The 21053-nt window shown below is 47.7% G+C and overlaps 1 protein-coding gene across 5 annotated transcripts in view; it reads left to right on the forward strand.

Moving 5' to 3' along the window:
- IDO2 (indoleamine 2,3-dioxygenase 2) overlaps positions 1–21053 on the forward strand; it is a 62689-nt gene that overhangs the window by 14872 nt on the left and 26764 nt on the right. For 4 of the 5 annotated variants that reach the window (XM_002720799.5, XM_051832295.2, XM_008273931.4 and 1 more), the window contains 6 exons: positions 273–368; positions 8767–8886; positions 11129–11247; positions 13320–13334; positions 15738–15837; positions 16866–16983. In XM_002720799.5, coding sequence (XP_002720845.2) covers positions 273–368; positions 8767–8886; positions 11129–11247; positions 13320–13334; positions 15738–15837; positions 16866–16983 — 568 coding nt within the window. The remainder of the gene's footprint in view (positions 1–272; positions 369–8766; positions 8887–11128; positions 11248–13319; positions 13335–15737; positions 15838–16865; positions 16984–21053) is intronic. The other variant, XM_008273930.4, reaches the window with a different exon arrangement.

Here is a 21053-nt window from a genome sequence, read left to right on the forward strand (position 1 = left end):
TTGGGCCCCTGCACCCACATGGCAGGCCCACATGAAGCTCCTGGCTCCTGGCTTCAGCTTGGCCTAGCCCCAGCCACTGAGCTGTTTGGGGAGTGAACCAGTGGATGGAAGCACCTCTCTTCTCCCTCTCTCTCTCTCTCTCTCCTCCCACCTCTGTAACTCTGACTTTTCAAATAAATAAATAAATAAATCTAAAAACAAAAAAAGACTGAAATCTGAAAGCAGCTTTTCTTCAGTTTTAACACATGGACACATTTCTATTTTGTGTGCAGAAAGAACTTCCAGATCTTTATAGGCCGTGGATGGAAATCGCCAACAAGCTTGCACACTTAATTGAGAGTCAACAGCTTCGAGCTCACGTGAACAAGGTAAGCATGTTTTACCCTTGTCTTTACCCCAGTCTCACCATCTTATTATCATGCCTAATGCTACTTTTCCTTTTTTTAAGATTTATTTATTTATTTGCAAGACAGAGTCACACATAGAGAGAGGAGGGGCAGAGAGAGAAAGAGAGAGAGAGAGAGAGAGAGGTTTTCCAACTGATGGCTCACTCCCCAATTGGCCACAACGGTTGGAACTGTGCTGATCTGAAGCCAGGAGCCAGGAGCTTCTTCCGCGTCTCCCACACGGGTGCAGGGGCCCAAGGACCTGGGCCATCTTCTACTGCTTTCCCAGGCCATAGCAGAGAGCTGGGTCGGAAGTGGAGCAGCTGGGTCTCGAACCAGTGCCCATATGGGATGGAGGCACTGCAGGCGGCGACTTAACCCGCTATGCCACAGTCGCACTATTTTCCTTCGTAGCCTTGGTGCAGCCAGGTCAGTCAACCCAGGAATCTGTCATTGTCATGGAGCTTGTCAACAAAGCTCGCTCATTTCTTCCTGGAGAGCAACATGACTTCCTCCTGACCACGAGTTTTCCAAGAGTTCCCAGAGGACGCACAAACAATACCTGGAACATATTAAGCACTCGGCCAATGATTGTTGGAACAAGAATCTGGCTGGACAGTTTATTCAAGCTCCTGGCGAAGGCGTGGCTTGGGAAGGCCCAGCACACAAGTTCTCAGGGTCCTCATTCCATGTCACTCTGTCTGTGCTCTGCGCCTTAGTGGGTTCTATCCTGGGTGTGATAGTAGGGGTGAATTGAGAGAACTTCCAGGTGACAAAGACAGGGCTGGCTGCGGACTCTGTAGAAACAATTGAGAGTTTTTACACTTGATCTTAAACAAAAGGCTGAGAAGGGATAAAAATTGATAGTTTTTGATGCCACTTAAGTTTTCATATATATTTATGTATACGAACAACATATAAGATGAGCAATTTTTCCCTATAGTATATAGGAACAATGATAGTTCCCGGCCTCCCAAAACTGCCATTATCTCACAAGATATAAGAGAGTGGAAGGCACAGAATGTAAATTTTGATTCATGAAGCCCTGGTGTGTATCTTGTTGCTATGTTGGAAGAGTTCCTTTGTTCTGTAATCCCACTTCCTTATTTACAAAATGAGAAAAACTCCTGGTCCTATTATGAGCACTGATATAGAACAACGCCGAGACTGGTTAGAGGAGTTGCTGTAGAACTCCCTAAACGGAGTCCGCCCACCTGCAAGGTGCAGAGCAAGGAGCTGGGCAGCGATCACTGGTGCTTGGCAGGTGCACGCTCAGTACATGCCCACGTCCCTGCTACCTGGTGGGGCTCTTGGCTTAGACTGGTCAGCAATATACTGTGTTCTGTAGGGAATTTTGATGACGGCACAGTGGGCTTCAGTCAGTCTGGGAGCCACGTGGAAGTAAAATGACTCTTGAGATGGCCCTTTCCTATCTCTTGCCGCAGAATAATATTCAACAGATGTTGACTGCTCCTCTCCATTCTCTTCTCTGACCATCTTAATCGTATTAGTTTGTGGTGCCACATGATTTTAGGGATACAAGCGAAGTTTCCCACCTTTGAGGACAGACTCATCTCCCATGTCTGTAATTACAAGTTCTCTTGAAAAATGCTCCCTGGGGGCTGGCGCTGTGGCACAGTGGGTAAACGCTGCCTCTGCAATGCCGGCATCTCATATGGGTGCCGGTTCAAGTCCCGAATGCTCCACTTCCGATCCAGCTCTCTGCTGTGGCCTGGGAAAGCAGTAGAAAGTGGCCCGAGTCCTTGGGCCCCTGTACCCACGTGGGAGACCCAGAAGAAGCTCCTGGCTCCTGGCTTCGGATCGGCGCAGCTCCGGCCACTAGGAAGTGAACCAGTGGATGGAAGACCTCTCTCTCTCTCTCTTCCTGTCTCTCTGTTTAAATCTGACTTTCAAATAAATAAATAAATCTTTAAAAAAAATATGCTCCCTGAACATTTGCTCTGTGCAGAGCACACGATTAAAACCCTGTCAAAGAAGAGTGGGAGACGATCTATGAAGATGTCTACGAAGATGACAAATGAAACCTAGGCATTGTTGCAAGACCTAATCAAAGAAATGCAAAAAGAAGCAGAAGAAATAGAACCTATGGATAAGTTTAGGAAAACTAAGGAAAGTGCTGGCAATGGAATAAAAACGTTAGTAAAACAAAGTGAGTACCCACAAATATGTCTATTCCAGCCATTCAACCAAAGGAAAAAGACACCTTCCCCGTAACCCCTCCTCCCCACATCAGCCCAGCAGAGACGGGAAGCCGGGATTGCCGGGGCAATTGGCAGGAGGGCCTGCCAGAATTCAGCATGTGAGCCTGGTGGCCCTGTGCCTGCTCTGCCTGGGCTTCAGCTGGTTAAGCTGCCATAGGGGAAAGGAAGGGCTTGTTAAATCGGAGCTTCTCGCAGCACGGCACGGAACTCAACCCTGGACAGTTGCAGTGGGGTCAGCAGAGTCTCCCCGCCGTTCACGTCCACGTAGAACTCGTGAGGGTGATTTTCTCTGGAGAGGAGGTGTTTGCAGTGGACAAGCTGAGGTCATAGTGAATTTCAGCACAACCTGAAGTCCAGTTTGACTGTGTGCTGATACAGAGGGAGACTTGGACATACACACTTTGGCATGTGGAGGCCAAAGCAGAGGTTGGAGTGCAGCATCTGCAGGCTAAGGTACACCAGGGACTGCTGGACACCAGACCCTGGGAGAGATGTGGGACAGACTGTCCCCAAGATTGAGCCTCTAGAAGAAATAAGCCTTCCTGATTGCTTGACTTTGGCCTTCATCTTCCATCACTGTGAGAGTGAACTTCTGCTGTTTTAAGCCATTTGGTTTATTTGTTAAGGCCGTCTAGGAAATTAATACAACACGCTTGCCCTCTCTCCCTACTTCTAAACATCAAACAAGGGGCTAGCATTGTGACACAGGGAGTTAAGCCACTGCCTGTGACTCTGGCATCCATAAAAGTGTGGGTTAAGTCCAGGTTGCTCCACATGAGTGCTGGGGGCTGAGGGTGGGGGGAGTCCCTGCTGCTGTACTTCCTACCCTGCTCCCTGCTAATGTGCCTGGAAAAGCGGCAGAAGATGCTTGGGCCCCTGCAATGTATGGGTGGAGGTCCAGGCTCCTGGCTTCGGCCTTGCCCAGCCCCTGCCATCCTGGCCTTTTGGAGAGTGACCATAAAATGAAAAACCTCTCTCACTCTCTCTCCCTTACCCCCTCTCTTTCTCTGTATTCCCCGACACCCATAACTCTGCCTTTCAAATAAATAAATCAATTGCTTTCACAAGTTAAGTGAGCATTGGCATTTTTTCTTTAAATAGGAGGATTTTTTTTTGACAGGCAGAGTTAGACAGAGAGAGAGAGAGACAGAGAGAAAGGTCTTCCTTCTGTTGGTTCACCCCACCAAATGACCGCCATGGCTGGTGCGCTGCGGCTGACGCGCTGCGCTGATCCGAAGCCAGGAGCCAGGTGCTTCCTACTGGTCTCCCATGCAGGTGCAGGGCCCAAGGACCTGGGCCATCCTCTGCTGCCCTCCTGGGCCACAGCAGAGATCTGGGCTGGAAGAGGAGCAACCGGGACAGAATCCGGCGCCCCAGCTGGCACTAGAACCTGGGATACCGGCGCCTCAGGTGGAGGATTAGCCTAGTGAGCCACGGTGTCTGCCAAGAATTTTTTTAAGTTTAAAAAAAAAAAAAAGATTTATTTATTTGAAAGGCAGAGTTACAGAGAGACAGAGACAGAGACAGAGACAGAAAGAGAGATCTTCCATCTGCTGATTCACTCCCCAGATGGCTGGGTCTCCCACGTGGGTGCAGGGGCCCAAGCACTTGGGTCATCTGTTGCTTTTCCCAGGCCATAAGCAGAGAGGATCAGAAGAGGAGCAGCTGGGATTTGAACTGGTGCCCATAAGGGATGCCAGTGTCGAAGGTGGCAGTTTTACCCACTACACCACAATGCCAGCCCTGGGAACCTTTTTCTAAGAAAGAGCCATTTGGATGTTTGGTTGCACAAAATTATCAGCTTAACACTTAGCCTGCTATAGGTCTGTTGGATTTCTAGGCCAGCCAGTGATTGCCGTAATAACTGAATCCCCACATGGCTCAACAGCTTCCTCAAAACCACGGCACCTCTCTCATCCTGAGACCAGAATCTGCCAAGAATCACTGAGGAACATAAGCCTTGAGCTGGTGCTGTCGCAATAGGATGGAGACTCACACATTCATGTCTTTCGTTTTTAGTCCCATCTCATTTACAAAAAAAAAAAAAAAAAAAAAAAAAAAAAGATTCTTAACACCCCGTCTTAAGGGAAGAATAGTGGTCTGCTTTTTTCAGCAGCCCCACAGTTACCAGCTGGCTCGGCAATCAAACGTGATCGATTTTGTGCTCACAGACTTTAAAACAAAGTATGAATAACAACTCTGTGATAATGTGTATGACTAATCCAACTAATGCTCAGAGGATGCTCAAAATAAATTATTAGGAAGCAAACGATTGGGCTGGCACTGCGGCACAGCGGGTAAAGCCACCACCTGTGGTGCCGGCTTCCTATATGGGCGCCGGCTCGAGTCATGGCTGCTCCTCTTCTGATCCAGCTCCCTGCTGATGGCCCGGGAAAGAAGCAGAAGATGGCTCAAGTGCCTGGGCCCCTGCATCCATGTGGGAGACCCGGAGAATCTCCTGACTCCTGGATTAGGCCTGACTGAACACCAACCTTTGTAGCCAGCTGGAGAATGAACCAGCAGATAGAAGATCTCTCTCTGTAACTTTAATTTTAACTTTTAGATTTATTTTATTTATTTGAAAGACAGAGTTACAGAGAGAGGTAGAGACAGAGAGAGAGGTAGGTCTTCCATCCGCTGGTTCACTCCCCAGATGGCTGCAACGGCCGGAGCTGCACTGACCCTAAGCCAGGAGCCAGGAGCTTCTTCCGGGTCTCCCACGTGGGTGCAGGGACCCAAGGACTTGGGCCATCTTGTACTGCTTTCCCAGGCCACAGCAGAGAGCTGGATGGGAAGAGGAGCAGCTGGGACTGGAACCAGTGCTCATATGGGATGCCGGCACTTCAGGCCAGGGTGTTAACCCGCCGGCCCATTAATTTTCAAATAAATAAATAAACCTTTTTTCCAAAGACAAATAAGCGACAGTAAAATTTATGGCCTTTATATCAAAGATTAAGATTCATTAACACAAAACGTGTTCCACCAAATCAATAGTATGATCAAACAGGAAAAGAAGGGCAAAGGATAGAGATAGTTAAGTTACAAAAAGAGATATTTAAATTGGTGATAAACATACAAAAACACTCGATCTTAGCAACACACCACAAATACAGATGTAAAGGGTGAAATTTAAATTTGGCTATCAGTTGGCAAGGAGTGAAAAGTGAGCATCAGGGTTGCATTAATGAGGATGCAGACGTGGACAGCGTGAGTTGAAGGCAGAAAACAAAGCAGCAGAACCTCTCTGCCGTGCAAGTGTTACAACGTCCACTACAACTAAAGATTCACATGCCCTGATCCAGCTATTCCAGTTTTCTTAATTTACCGTGCGGATTCGCCTGCTCAGAAGGGCAAAGATGAGGAAGCCAGGCTGTTTATTGCAGTAATTGGTGTAGCAAAATAAACAGGAAAGAAAGCTCTAAAAATCCCCTAAATTTCAGTTAATAATTAGACCTGCTAAACAAACGAAAACGATCCGTCTATTGACAATGTGTGTGTCTGTTTCTTTATCTAGCATTTCCATCCAGTTTACTGAAAACAGTAACAATATGAAATACACATGATGTACACACTTTATGAATGTTTATTATAATGCTATATATTCAATGTGTTTGATGATTGGACAATTATTTAAAATTTGTGAGTATTTTTGTAGATAGATAACTGTAGACACTCAACTTCTAATGATGATTACATGGAAAGGGGGTGTCTGGTCTTAGAGAAGCCACTTTGTACTTACAAAGTGTTAGATGGACAGATACATATCTGTATTTGATACTTTTACAGAGACCTATTATTATTTTTGACAGATAGAGTTAAACAGTGAGAGAGAGAGAGAGAGAGAGAGAGAGAGAGAAAGGTCTTCCTTCCTTAGTTCACTCCCCAAATCGCCGCTAAGGCTGGAGCTACACCTATCTGACTACATCGATCTGAAGCCAGGAGCCAGGTGCTTCTCCTGGTCTCCCATGTGGGTGCAGGAGCCCAAGCACTTGGGCCATCCTCCACTGCCTTCCCGGGCCACAGCAGAGAGCTGGCTTGGAAGAGGGGCAACTGGGACTAGAACCCGGTGCCCATACGGGATGCCGGCGCTGAGGGCGGAGGATTAACCAAGTAAGCCGCGGCGCCAGCCCCGAGACCTATTACCTTAATAACTTAAGAACGAAAGCACTCTAGGAGGCATTGTACTTCTCTGGAGGGTCAATCTGGCCAATAAAAGCAGGTGACTGGCAGGCCTTGCAAATGCCATAACCCGCACCGTGAAATAACGTGCCTGTTGACTGCTGTGCAATGCACAAAGTGCTTTATGGCTAGATGAAACTAAGCAAACCTGTTTCTGTGAAGTCTGTACTTTCTATCTGATGATGAAGCGATATGATATCTAGTCAGTTACCTTAGCTGAGGGCAACAGCAGGACCACAACTCTCTCCCTCTTTCTCCTTTGCGCAGGGAAAAACAAAGTTCCACTACACGTGTTTTTCTCCATTTTTTGATCCTTTTAGGTTTTTTTTTTTTTTTTTTTTTAATTTTGTGTAGCAGGGAGAGACTCTAGAATGAGCCAGAAGTTTCCAGAAAAAAAAACATGTCTCTGTAATCACAAGAAACATTCTCAACTTGGACTTCATTCTCTACTTGCAGGCTGCACTGTGGGTAGCCCTTAAAATGGGCCTGGGGCAAGCCAGGCACTGATCAGATTGTGGACATTTTGCAAAAGTGACTACGAAACACCTTAATGATTTTCTATTGACTTCGTGTTGAGAATATTTTTGATATATTGATTATGATAAAATATGAGTGTGTTGTTTTTAAAACTAATTCTACATGTTTTCCACTTTTTGAAATTTGTAGCTGTCAGAAAACATGAAATAAAACTATTGCATCTACTTCTATGGCATAGAATGGAATAGAATAGAAAATGGAATAGAATAGAACAGTCGAATAGAATACAATAGAATATAGAATAGAATACAGTGGAGAACAGAATACAAGAGAGAATTGAATGGAATGAAATGGAGAGAATAGAATAGAACAGAACAGAATAGAAAATAGGATAAAATAGTATAGACTAGAATAGAGAACAGAACAGAGTAGAATAGTACAGAATAGAATACAATGGAATAGAATATAGACTAGAATAGAAACTAGAATAGAATATATGGAATGGAACAGAATAGAAAAGAGTAGAATAGAATATAGAATGGAATAGATAGAATGACAGAATAGATAGGATAGGATATAATGGAAAAACGTTTAGGCTAGAACAGAATACAGGATTAAATAGAATAGAATGTAATGGAATAGAGAATAGAATATATTATAGACTAGAACAGACAACAGACTAGAATAGAATATATTACAGAATATATTACAGTTCTATATATTGTAGAACAGAGTAGAATATAGAATTTAATAGAAAATATTATAGAATAGACTACAAAATAGAATAGGGGACTAGAATAGACTAGAATGGAATATATTATAGAATAGGATAGATTATAGAATATAATGTAGAATAGAACAGAGAATAGAATAGAATGGAATACAGAATAGAATATATTATAGAATAAAATGGAGTAAAGAATAGAATGGAATAATAACAGAATAGAATGGAACAGAATAAATTCTAGAATACAATAGAACATATCCTAGAACAGATTATAAAATAGGATAGACTAGATTATAGAATACAGAATAGAACAGAATGGAATATATTATAGAATAACATAATGGAATATATTATAGAATGAATAAAATATAGAATAGAATGGAAGATATTATAGAATAAAATAAAGAATAGAACAGAGAACAGAATAGACTATATTAGAGACTACGGAATAGAACACAATAGGGAATGGAACAGAAGAGAGAAGGGAATGCATTATAAAGTGGAAAAGACTAGATTACAAAACACGTGCCCGCTCCCAGTCCCGCGAACCGCGGCGGCGCCCCCTGGCGGCAGGCAGGGGAAGCGCTCGCGCGCGACGGCGGCCCTTGGAGAGCGCGGAGGTGGCCGAGCACACCTGCGGCCCGGACAGGGCAGCTTTGGCGGTGCAGCCACCCGCAACCGTCCCCTGGGCGCCGCGGGAGGGGGAGGTCCCTGACTTCCTCGCACCGGGGAGCCCACCCCCTCTAAGGACCCTGGGGACCCCCTCTCCCAACAGATGCCCCTGCTGAGCTGCGCGCTCCTGAGGACGTACCGGGAGCAGCGCCTGGCGCACCTGGTCCTGGGTTTCCTGAGCATGGGGTACGTGTGGCAGGAAGGCGACGCGCACCCCCAGAAGGTAAGGGCTGACGTGGGTGGGCCCCCAGGCCCGCGAGAAGGCGCTGCCCTGCGTGCTTCGTGTTGGGTGTGCTTGGGCGAAGGCAGAGGGCCCCTTGCCCTGAGGGGTTCCTCGTTCCCACTAGGAAGCCAATGTTGTCAGCTGCCAATCATCCCTCCCTTTGGTCAGGGTTGGATCTGTATTCTCGCTGTCATTCTCTTCCTAGCATGTCTGAAGAGCTGCCTGGAAAGATAGATGCTGCGGTGAAAAAAAAAAATTACAGTACTTTTGGACTCCGTGCGTGTCACTTGTTCGGGTCGCTTATCGTAAAGCCGATAGGACTGCATTTGGCCGCTCTGCGGATGGCAGAACTTAATGCCTTGGCATGTTAAGGCAAATGAATGGAAAAGCCAAGATCTAGAATCCAGCCCTTCTCGCCCTATTAACGGAGCTTTCTCTGCTCAGAAGCACACACTGGCGTTTACAACATGCATTAAATATATATTATATATAATATATAATATATTGTATATTAAAATATATATATATATACACACTGCTTTTCATGTATAACACCAGCTTGGCAGGTCGTTGAGATCTCTTCTTATCTCTGCATAACGTTTTTAACAGTTTTGATCTGCGCCTTGGGTCCAGCAGACTTCTACCTCCGACGCCGTGTACTTTTCCTAGGTGTCCCTTTCCCGTAAACTGGGGTGTGACCGGTTGGAGAGCACAGGGCGTGTTTCCAGCATCAGTGTTCCCTTGTGTCCTTCTGGCCAACGTGTGGGATTGTAGGAAAAGGAAAGTACAGCACTGGCTTGGATGTTTCGTGTGTCGTTCCTGCCACCTGTTTCTTGCAAGCTGTGCGTCAGGTGTTAGGAAGTTGAGGTCTGGCTACAGGACAGAACATCCCAGGGGGCGCCCGTGTGCCATCGGCTCTCCAAACCATGATCTAGAGCAAAGGGGAGGAAGTGTCCAGCTTCCTTCTAGCTGTGTCCGTGCAGTTCTAGACTGCCCAGGGGGGCTCCTCACCTGTGGACCCTGCCCCCTTCCCCCATCTCCAGATTTAGACTGTCTGTCACGTTTTCTCCCTCCCACCCCCGTGCCTGCCTTTGCAGGAGAGTTTGTCTCACGTTCAAACTTGAAACCTCTTTAAAGCTCTTGTTTTTTCAACTAAAAGTCTAAGGGAAAGCAAAGACAGACACAGGGAGTCCTGCGTAGGTGTTTCTCTCTCCAGGGGACATGAAAATGGACTTGGATGATGGGGAGTCTGAGGATGGTTGGTTGGTTGGTTTTGCATCTGCGCCAGTGTAGTTTTGACCCTGGGTAGGGATCGCACAGCTCCAAGTGGCTTTTCTGGAGCTGTGGCAGGTAAGGCTGTCTCCCTCTTTTCTCTGGCCTCTCTGACAGGTACACACACACACACAGCTCTCAATATTTCTATATCTATCAGGGTAGACATAGGACCCAGCATTTACGACACCCACTAGGACATCCTTGACCCCCATCACAGTACCTGAGGGCCAGTCCTGGCTCTCCTTTGATTACACCTCCACACTAATACACACCCTGGGAGGCAGCAGGTGCTAACTCAAGTAGCTGAGTCCCTGTCTGTCATAAAAAAAAAAAACAAACTGAGTTCCTAGCTCCCAGCCTTGGTCCTGACCCACTCCTGGCCATTGAGAACATCTTTCATGGGGGTTGGGGGTTACTCACAGATTTCAAACTTTCTGCACCAAAACATATCTTTGAATTTCATTTTCCTTGAGCTGTTAGCAGCACAGAACTATGCATGGGTTTCAAGATTTTTTTTCCCACCAAAATAAACTTCACTCTTCATTCCATTCTTCAGGTATTTTGGGAGCACCCTGGGATGTGTGTGTGGATAGAGAGAGAGGTGGTGGTGGACAGATTTTTTTTTCTTCAGTCTCCTCAGTCTACAGTTTATGTTTAAACATTTTGGTAATGCCTTTCTTTGCATGGTCAATCTTCAGGGTTTATTTTAGGTTTATTTTATACTTCATGTGTGTGGTTTTTCTAGCTTTGTCATTCTCATCCGTACTGCGGTGGCTACTCATGAGCCATTATTCTGCCGAGTTGTCCACAGAAAGACATGCATGAGGTGTGTGACCGTGGGACCAGTCTGGTGATCAAAGTCCCCAGGTCATTTCTTCGTCGTGGTATTAATGAGATAAGACACCCATGGCCATTTCCTCTGCTGCCTTCTCAGGATACGCTAACTGTCTGGATTTCTTTCTGAAAGGTGCTGCCCAGAAATCTTGCCCTTCCCTTTGTTGAGGTCTCCAGCATCTTGGGGCTGCCTCCCATCCTGGTCCACTCAGACTTGGTGCTGACAAACTGGACGAAGAAAAACCCAGAAGGGTAAGGAAGGGCGGGAAAGCCGTGAGTGTCCAGGGACTGAAACTCAGCAAAGGTCAGCCTTGGGACTCTTAGCTCTCCCTGCAGGAAGAACCCGGAGTGCTTTAGCTATTTTATGATTAGGGGACATTCATGTTTATTGCCCATTTATGGTTCCAGACAAGAGGTGAACTCGAATACAGGTTCAAAAACCATAGGCCCTGGAAGTGTCCATTATGAATCCACAACTGGCCCAGGCAAGTTTCTCTTGTTTGTACTTCAATCACATCTGAGGACCTCAGCCTGACCCTCAAGCTCCTGCATAATCAGACTCCACTCATAGTTTATCACCAGCTTGTCTTTTTTCCTATCAAGCCCTCCATGCAAACCAGCTCAGGGCCAGGGACATCCTTCAGCAGTCATCAATATTGTGGCCAAAATGAATGATTGTGGTAGGATGAAGACTGGGTGCTCCAGATATGTTTGAGTCGTGAATTTGGTTAATAACGCCATCTATTCCACTTAGTTTACACTGCCTTTCGTTTTGACAGTTGGGTTGGGAATAGGGCATTTGTCTACAGAAGAAATAGTGTGAGTACTGGACAGACATGAAATGGAATAGCTAGAATGTGGTAGAAAAGGTAAGCTGTTGAATTTCCCTTTGAAGTGCATTCTCAAAGCCAAATTAAATTGAGGCTACAAATGCAAGACGTAGTTGGTTCTACAGCTGATTAAGCCGCTGAAGGGACCATGAGGTTGCAGGTGAGGGAGAACTCCATCAGCATAATGATCGCAGGCTTGCAAGACGACGTGGTGGGAGCCAGCTCTGAGGGCTCAAACACCTGTTAGACACCTTAGCTTTCAGGACTATGTGTGTGTGCCTGGGAAGAAGCAAGATGGGGTCAGTTCATGTTTCTGATTCCTCTGAGTCCTGAATTTTGTGTTTTCTACAACTATTCATTGTGATCTTTGGCCAATTCTGCATGGATAACAAAGTTGGAGGCTACTTACTGACTCTGGCTTGGATTTGGGTGGAAAGAAGTTATAAATGCATGTGCATAAATGAATCTAGTCGGCCGGCACCATGGCTCACTAGGCTAATCCTCCGCCTGCAGCGCTGGCACCCCGGATTCTAGTCCTGGTTGGGGCGCCGGATTCTGTCCCGGTTGCCCCTCTTCCAGGCCAGCTCTCTGCTGTGGCCCGGGAGTGCAGTGGAGGATGGCCCAGGTGCTTGGGCCCTGCACCCCATGGGAGACCAGGAGAAGCTCCTGGCTCCTGGCTTCGGATATACACGGTGCGTCGGCCACAGTGGCCATTGTGGGGTGAACCAATGGAAAAGGAAGACCTTTCTCTCTGTCTCTCTCTCTCACTGTCCACTCTGCCTGTCAAAATAAATAAATGAATCTAGTCAAGTCTTTGAATACATTGGATTTATGATTCAAAGAGAAAAGGAGGAGAGAGGGAAGTGGAGGGGGAAACAGCTGATCTAAACTGGCAATGTAGAAAATTCAGGAAAAAAAAAAAAAGTTGAGTTTCTTAGAGTGCAGGGCTAGTTTAATCCCAGAGATGCAGACACAATCCTAGCTCTCCCCAGGGCTTCTTTCTGGGTAATTGGGCTTTGGAGTCTTCTAAATAGGCCTGGTGTGAGGATAAGGACTGGCAGGAAATAGAAGCAAAGCATCCTGCATGGAGTGAAATGACAAGACGCAGAAGCCCACTGCAAAGGTCGAAGAATGACCTGAACAACGGGTCCTTTCGAATTTCCGAGAAATGACATGAAACACGAGCTTTGAAAACCAGGGGGAAAAATGTTGCTAGAGGGCAGAATCTGCCCGAAGTCGAGTCAAAACAGATGAGTTTGTGGTAATATCCACCATTTAGGGGCAATGCAATAATTAATCCAGATACGGCTCACTCTGAGTCATATGGCAGGCCATGATCCAGATGTGTGTGGCTATGACTGCTGTACGTGTTCGCATGCGAACGCGTGTGTCCCTGCACATGTTGGCCCTAGAAAGTATACCTGGTTCACAAACTAAATTGGTCTCTTATTTTCTTTTTCTCTTTATGGTTGTCAATAACTGAAATTTGACTAGACCCCTGGAAATCAGGTAAGTGCTCAGAAACCCTTGGTAACTTGATTGGTTTTCAATTGTCATTGTATTGCAAATGATAGAATTCACTGGAAATTTAAGCTATAACTCGATAATTCAGTCAGCAGCAAGTTTTTTCTTTTTTAAATGGGTTAATTTATTTGAAAGGCAGAGTGACACACACACACACACACACAGCCGAGAGAGAGAGAGAGAGAGAGAGAGAGAGAGAGAGATCTTCGATATTCTAGTTCACTCCCCGAATGCTCACAGCACCAGCACTGGTGTTCTGCTTTGGGCAGAACCGCATACCACACACCACATATGGTATGTTCCTTAACCACTAGGCACCTAAATATTTATTTTAATTCCATTTTCCATGCATGTTTGGAGGCAGCCTTGTACGTGTGTACTATAATGTCAGCTATAGGAAAGTACATGTGAAAAAGACTGGAAGGGAACGTGTCAAAAATTTACCCATGGTTGCTTCTGCCTTGTAGAAAGGAGGGGGTTGCTTTTCTTTATTGTGTTTTCCCATCCGTCTGTCATGACAGGTAAAGTGCAGTATGGGAGAAACAGGAAACCTCACCAAATGTCTAAGGCTCTTTGACGTCTGTTGGTCTGGAAGAGATTCCTCATCTCATCACCACGGCTGTGAGTGGCCACACTGCAAGCAGTGGCTACAGCTACAGCAGAATCCCTTTGAACACTTAGTTATTGTGAGGAGCTTTGGTAGCTAGAAAATGCCCCTGTGGCAATAAGGAACCAATGTTTGTGTGAAACCTGCCATCCGCTGATGAGACAAAAGACATTTCCCCCAAGAAAATGAACAGATTGATAGCTGGGAACTCTGTGGGTCCCACACCCATGGGTAACCCTATGAGAAACTGGGCTGTGGCACCACACCAGAGCACCCCACAAAGCAGCGTGTCTCGAGTGCTTAGCCATGGATCACGTGGGCATAGCCTGCCTTAATTGGTCAGGTCAACAATATTTCTCGACTGTCACATCTCTCAGGTGGCTGGCATGGTAACGTTTGCTAACTGGTCAGAAGCCATGATCTCCACACAAGAGACATAGGATAAAAAGGAGGGACCCTTTTTGGTATGAAAACTATGTAGAAGGATTGATCAATTGATATGCACTCCCTCTATAAGCTCTCAGTACCCAGACCTGGAGGGACCTCTCCCTTGGGGACCCCTCTTGGCTAGCAGGAGTCTCTGCTTCTCAGTAAAGTCTACTTTCACCTGCTCTGCTCACCCTGCTTTATCATCCCTCCGCATCATAATCCCAATCCCAATCCCAACTCCTGTAACATGAATGTGTGGCCTGGAGCTTGCGGGGCAGCCCCACTCTACACCTCCCCAGGACTTCACTTTCCAAGGAGAGCAAAGCGAGGCTCAAAGTTCATATCAGCTCTCTCAGCACCAAATCTCAGCTTAATAAGCTATAACCTACGAAACGGGGAGACAGACAGAAAGTGAAGACATGAGGCTGGTGTGGCGGTGCCGTGAGTGAAACCCTCGCTTGCAACATCAGCACCCCATACCTGAGTGACTCCACTTCAGATCCAGCTGCCTGCTAATGCCCCTGGAAAGACAATGGGCAAAGATAATGGAAGTGCTTAAGCCCCTTCCCTTCTATATGGGAGACCCAGATAGAGTTCCTGGCTCCTGGCTTCAGCCTGACCCAGCCTGTCTATTGCAGAAATCTGGGGAGTAAACCAGCAAGTGGGAGATTTCTCTCTCCATATCTCCCCCCACCTTCTGTCATTCTGCCTTTCAAGTAAATAAATAAATCTTTAAAAGAAGAAGGTGAAACCATCACTTCCCAACTCTTGGAGTTAGAGTTTGTAGAGTTTGTAGATTCCCGTCTGGAATCTTTGAATCCATTTGTATGAGAGCAGGGCATTTCAAAATGATCTGTTTTTCAACAGTCTCCACGTCTATCTCACCAACCAGAAGGAGCAGCGTTTGCCTCTGGACCTGAGACCCACTGGCACCATGACCTTGGGCTAGCTCTGGGCCCCCATTTCACACCTGTAAAGAGGGAATGTGAAACCCACTGCTGTCTGTCACTCTAACTCAAGGACTCTAGCTTTTGACAAGAGTGATGGGCTGGACCGTAGAATTGGTCCTTTGAAGAATCGGCCACAGCTCCTGCTGTGCACTGCCCAGCTGGGGACATGGTGGAGACGACCCTCAGGGCCCTGCTGGGCTCTCAGAGGGCTCCAGTCAGCGGACCTGGGCTGGAGCTGATCTGCTCCTTGCTCTGTGAACACTGCTGAAGGTGTAGGCCGGTCTTCAGAGCTGTCTTAGTGCCAGCAGACAATTGTTGCCTGATTCCTTCTTGCAGTTGGCGTAGCTCAGTGACACGGTACAGTCTCCAGACTTCTAACCTCGTGTCCGTCTCCTCCCTAAGGAACTTGGACACCATCGTCTCGTTTCCCGGGGGAGAGAGCCTGCGCGGTTTTGTACTGGTGACGGTTTTGGTGGAAAAGGCAGCTGTACCTGGGATTATGGTATCTTTACTTCACAGCACTTTTTTTCCCTTGCAAATGATAAATTCCTCTGAGCTTTGATTCCCCCCCTCCCTCCCACACACAGACCCACTCCTTTCCCTACAGTAGATTTCCTGATGGAAATGGCCCTCCTTAGGGACTAACAGAAGAGACCCATGTCCTAGCCCACAGTGTAGCTCCTCTTTCTCAACCCCTATAAAACTCAGAATTCACCATGTGTCCATTCAACAAACAGGCACGGATGCAGTCAGTGGGGAATCGAGGCAAACCAACCAAACGTTGTCCTGGCCCCAGCAGAGGTCATGATCCAGTGGAGGAGATGGGTTCATGTGAGACAAAGAGGGAACAGATGCAGTGTTTTCATGAGAAGGCAGCTGGCACCTGCTGCAGACCTGAAGGGTTCAGGTTCACTATGGCTTTCTCCGGGGCGATGACAGTTCACCCGAGTCACCTATGTGGATGGGTGTTCCTGCCTGGCCTGAAGATGCTGGGGTTGGGTTTGTGCCTTTCCTCACCCCGTTTCCCTGGCAAGCACATGCCGAGTGCCCACTGGAGGAGGCTGATAATCAAGTGCTGGCCTTCCAGATGTTCAGACAAGAAGAAGAAGGCTCTGAGAGGAGGAAGGCCGTCTTGGCTTTGTGGAAGGGGAAGGCAGAGGGGGCTGCGGCCCTGGGGGCCCTGTCCAAACTGTCAGGGCTGCAGAGTAAGGCTGACCAAGTTTGAGATGCCCGAGTAGAAAGGATCGCAACGTGACAGCACCCAGGAGAAGGAAGGAGAGGAATCCAACAGGCAGCAGGCCCTGGACAAGTACAGAAATGGCCACTTACCCAGGAGTCTGCGTGGGAGGCGCCAGTGAGCATCTGGCTGTCCTTAGCCCTGGGTCAGGGCTGCTCCCAGCGAGCTCTGATCGCCTGTCCCCGTGGGACGAGAGCCCTCACCTGGCTCCTGCCACTGTGAGGCCGACGCTCTCTCCCCCCACCGTGGACTTCAGGGAGGCTGGTGACTTGAGCAGGCTCTCTCATCCCCAGGCACTCGTTCAGGCAGTGAATGCCATCTCACCGCCTGACCAGGACACCCTGCTTCAAGCCCTGCAGCGACTGAAGCTCTCCATTCAGGACATGACCAGCACCTTGGGACAAATGCACGGTATGATGCCCTCAGCGCTGGGATGGGAGCCCCAGAGGTTGGGCGCCCTGCTTGGAGCCACGGGTTCTGCCCTCTGGGCACAGCCCAAGTGAGCGATGCAATGTTTGTCCACCAGATGGAGCTGGTGCATCGCCTGTGTTTTACTCATCAGCAAGTGGTAAGACATTTTGTGGGTTTTTTTGCTCTTTGTAATCTCCTGTGGTTAGCATAGTTTCTTCTCTTTGATGGCCACACATTTTTTTTGTCATGTTGAGGGCTCGCCTCGAGCTTGGGGTGAGGGCAGGGGTCCACAGAGCTAGCCTGTGCAGGGCTGAAATGTCTTTAAACTCTCAAATACACCTTTTAATTCTTTTCTCTGGGTTGGAACCTGCAGTAGCCGACCTTGACTTTGGACCTTCCCTGACACATAGTCTGAGAGATGGGGCCAGGAAGGTGGCCCACACTTTGGGGATTGGTTGCAGCTCTTTGTGGCTACAGCATTCATCTCCTACGTCAACTTTCTCTGCCAGAAGAGTGTTTTGTCTGCTCCCCGTTAATGGCCTGGAAAAAGAGCTTGGGCCCCCGCACCCACTCAGATGAAGCTCCTGGCTCCTGGCTTCGGCCTAGTGAGACACATTCAGGATTGCCAGACTCCTAGCGCAGAGGTCTGCAGATCACACAAGGCAGGAGCACAAGAGAGGGGTGTGCCCGGTTGGAAGAGACTCCCCGCCTCACACTGCCTCCCAGACTGAGGCCCAGAGCTGACTCTCAGTCTCTTGGTAACCCCAGGCCAGCCGCCAGCGCTGTTCTCAGCACCTTGTGCACAAAGTCTGACTGTCCGAGACAGTGCCATGTCTACCTCCCCCATTTTGCACACAGATGCCATTTGCTCTCAAAATTTTACTGTCACGTTCAACCATGTGGCAAAGTAGCCAGTGTGGCCGAGTGCCCTTCCCAAAGACAGCCACAACCCCACGCCCCCGTGCCCCTCCACAATATGGCCTTGCCACTCTTCTCACCGGGGGTGGAGCCTGTGCCCCAGCTTGCTTGTGGTGTGCTCATAACCAGTAGACTAGCAGAGGGGACGGCAGGTGACTTCTGAGGTGGAGCTGGCCAGGGTGGTGCAACTTCCGCCACATTAAAAAACTCCAGGTCTCCAAGGCCCTGTGCTGTGGGTGAAGAGGCAAAGCACGCGGGCGGGCACAGCTGCCCACACCTTGCGTGGGTCGTACGATCCAGGCTCCAGCCCCATCCCCAGTCTTGGAGCCTTCTCGGGCGCAGCGGGCTGCACGTCAGTCCGGCTGCTGAATCCCTCCAGGCCTGGGTTAAAGATGCAGTCCTCAGCACGGTGCTGAGGCAGTCGTGCTTTGAGGGAGTGGGTCCTACTGAGGCGGCTTTATGTCGTAGAGGAAGGTAGTCCTTTAAAAAAAAACTGGGAGAGATTCGGAGCCAGCGCTGGGGTAAAGCCGCCGCCTGCAGTGCCGGCATTTCATATGGGCGCAGGTTCGAGTACCGGCTACTCCACTTCTGATCCAGCTCTCTGCTATTGCCTAGGTAAACAGCAGAAGATGGCCCAAGTGCTTGGGCCCCTGCACCCATGTGGGAGACCCGGAGGAAGCTCCTGGCTCCTGGCTTTGGATTGGCACAGCTCCAGACATTGCAGCCATTTGGGGGAGTGAACCAGTGGATGGAGACCTCTCTCTCTCTATCTCTCTCTCTGTGTGTGTGTGTGTGTGTAACTATGACTTTCAAATTATAATTTTTTAAAAAAATATTCATTAATTTACTTAGAAAGTCAGAGTTGCAGAGGTTGGAGGGTGAAACAGAGCGGTCTTCCATCTGCTGGTTCACTCCCTAGATGGCCATAACAGCCAGTATGGGGCCAGGCTGAAGCCAGGAGCTGGGAGCCTCTTCCAGGTCTCCCATGTGGGTAGAGGGGCCCAGGTACTTGGGCCATCCCCCACTGCTTTCCAAGGCTGTCAGCAGGGAGCTGGATCAGAAGTGGAGCAGTCAGGGCATGAACCAGTGCCCACATGGAATGCCTGCATTGGCAGGTGGTCGCCTTACCTGCTATACCACAATGGAGCCCTAAGGAAAGTCATTCTTGCAAGAGAAGATTGTGGGCCCAGTGTTTGAGGGGAGGAAGTTAGGCCACTGTCTGCAATGCCTGCATCCCATGTGGGTACCAGTTCAAGTCCTGGCTGCGCCACTTCCTATCCAGCTCTCTGCTATGGCCTGGGAGGACAACAGGGGATGACCCAAACACTTGGGCCCCTGCACTCATGTGGGAGACCTGGGTGAAGCTCCTGGCTTTGGCTTGGCTCAGCCCCAACCACTGGGTCGATCTGTTCCTTTCAGAGCACAGTTTCACCATATCTGTGCCCTCTTTGTTTATAAATGTCCCCTCACCAGGCACATGGGAGAGGAGAACACACCCCGTTGGTGAGCCACGCCTGGCGTGTTGGACCCCCGTACTGAGATCTAAGCCCCTAGGCCTGTGTCGAGCTTTTCAGGGCACTGCACATTAGTCACCAGTGACTGTAAACAAATCCAGAGCCTTCTGTTCTCGTAAGCTGACTCCTCCTGTAGCAGAAGCCTTAACAGCACTGAAAATATCAGCCAAATCCGTCTCCACACGCCGCCTCTCGCTGCGTGTCTACACTGCGTGTCTGCACTGCGTGTCTGCACTGCGTGTCTGCGAGCCCTACATCCAGAGCGCTTCTGACTTACTGGTTCACACAGCGCCGGACTGGGCTGGAGCTTTGCGACTGTCAGAAACCTGTTGTCAGATTTGCAAGCATTTGGGTTAGCCGCAGACTTGTTTGGGTATGTTTATTTTAACTCCTGTCTTCAGAAAAGCACACACATATCTTACTTCCCAGAGCACCTTGGAACGTTTTGTCTTTATTTCCTTCTGAATCAACAGAAGTACCAGCTTCTGCGTGAGCCATGGACAACTCCATGAAATTTTCTTTTCGTAATAAAGAGGAGTCAAACCATCTTGTTCTCACAAGTCAGGGTATGTGTTTCACTCAGGTTTTCTAAAGAGCTAGTTGGGGCTACACTGTAGCATGAACTTCTGCTACCATTCTCTTCTGATTGCTTCATTAGTTGTGTTGGAGGAATTTCTCATTTTGTCTGAACCCTACTGGAAAAGAGTTGACACTGGAATTCTTCTCTATGAAATTCCGTATGGGAATAAAATCATATTTTCATTTCTAATGTTTGTGTTTGCCCATGGACTAACTACACTCACTGGTCCAAATACTTAATGCCTAAGCCAGTAGACTCTTCATCATATTACCATACATCCAATTTTATTGTGTCTATGCATTGAATCTTGAAACATTATCTATCTATCTATCTATCTATAGAGTGAGAGCATCAACTTTAAAACACGAAAGAATTTTATGTCTTTATAGAAGAGTTCTTAGTGATATGGGGAAGAATTTAAATTGTGTATCATATTGGAACATTACCTTGAAATCTACAGTGTCTACTTTGTTTGAATATGGTCAAGGTTTGCTAGTTTGCCTGTTTACAATCTTCTTGGGGCTCCACCCTTTTTAGGCAACTTGCTTTTTCCTGAAGTATAAAAAGTATAAAAAATATTTAAAAAGTATAAAAAAGTGATTTTTATAAGCAGTGCCTGCTGGCAGTAAACTCTTCCATCTGAAAAAAAAATGCTTTTTTTAACATTGTTTTTAGAAAAAATTTTTGAGAAACAAAATGAGACAAAAAGAGCCCCATCCACTGGTTTGCTCCCCAAGTAGCCACAGCAGCTGGTACTGGGCCGGGCTAAAGCCAGCAGCCAGGAACTCAAGCCAGCCTCCCACGTGAGTGTAGAAGTCCCAATTACTCGAGTCATCACGGCTCCCAGCATCTACCAATCACAGGAAACTGGAGTCAGGTGCTGTTTATTTATAAAAACATAATTTGTTTTTTTAAGTTTTTATTTAATGAATGCGTTTTGTCATAGATACAGCTTTAGGAATATAGTAGTTCTTTCCCCCATACACACCTTCCCCCCCCCCAACTCCCAACCCACCTCCCTCTCCCTCTCCCATCTCCTTCTTCATTAAGGTTCATTT

This window comes from Oryctolagus cuniculus, chromosome 2, assembly GCF_964237555.1.
Source record: "Oryctolagus cuniculus chromosome 2, mOryCun1.1, whole genome shotgun sequence".
In the NCBI taxonomy this organism is placed as follows: domain Eukaryota; kingdom Metazoa; phylum Chordata; class Mammalia; order Lagomorpha; family Leporidae; genus Oryctolagus; species Oryctolagus cuniculus.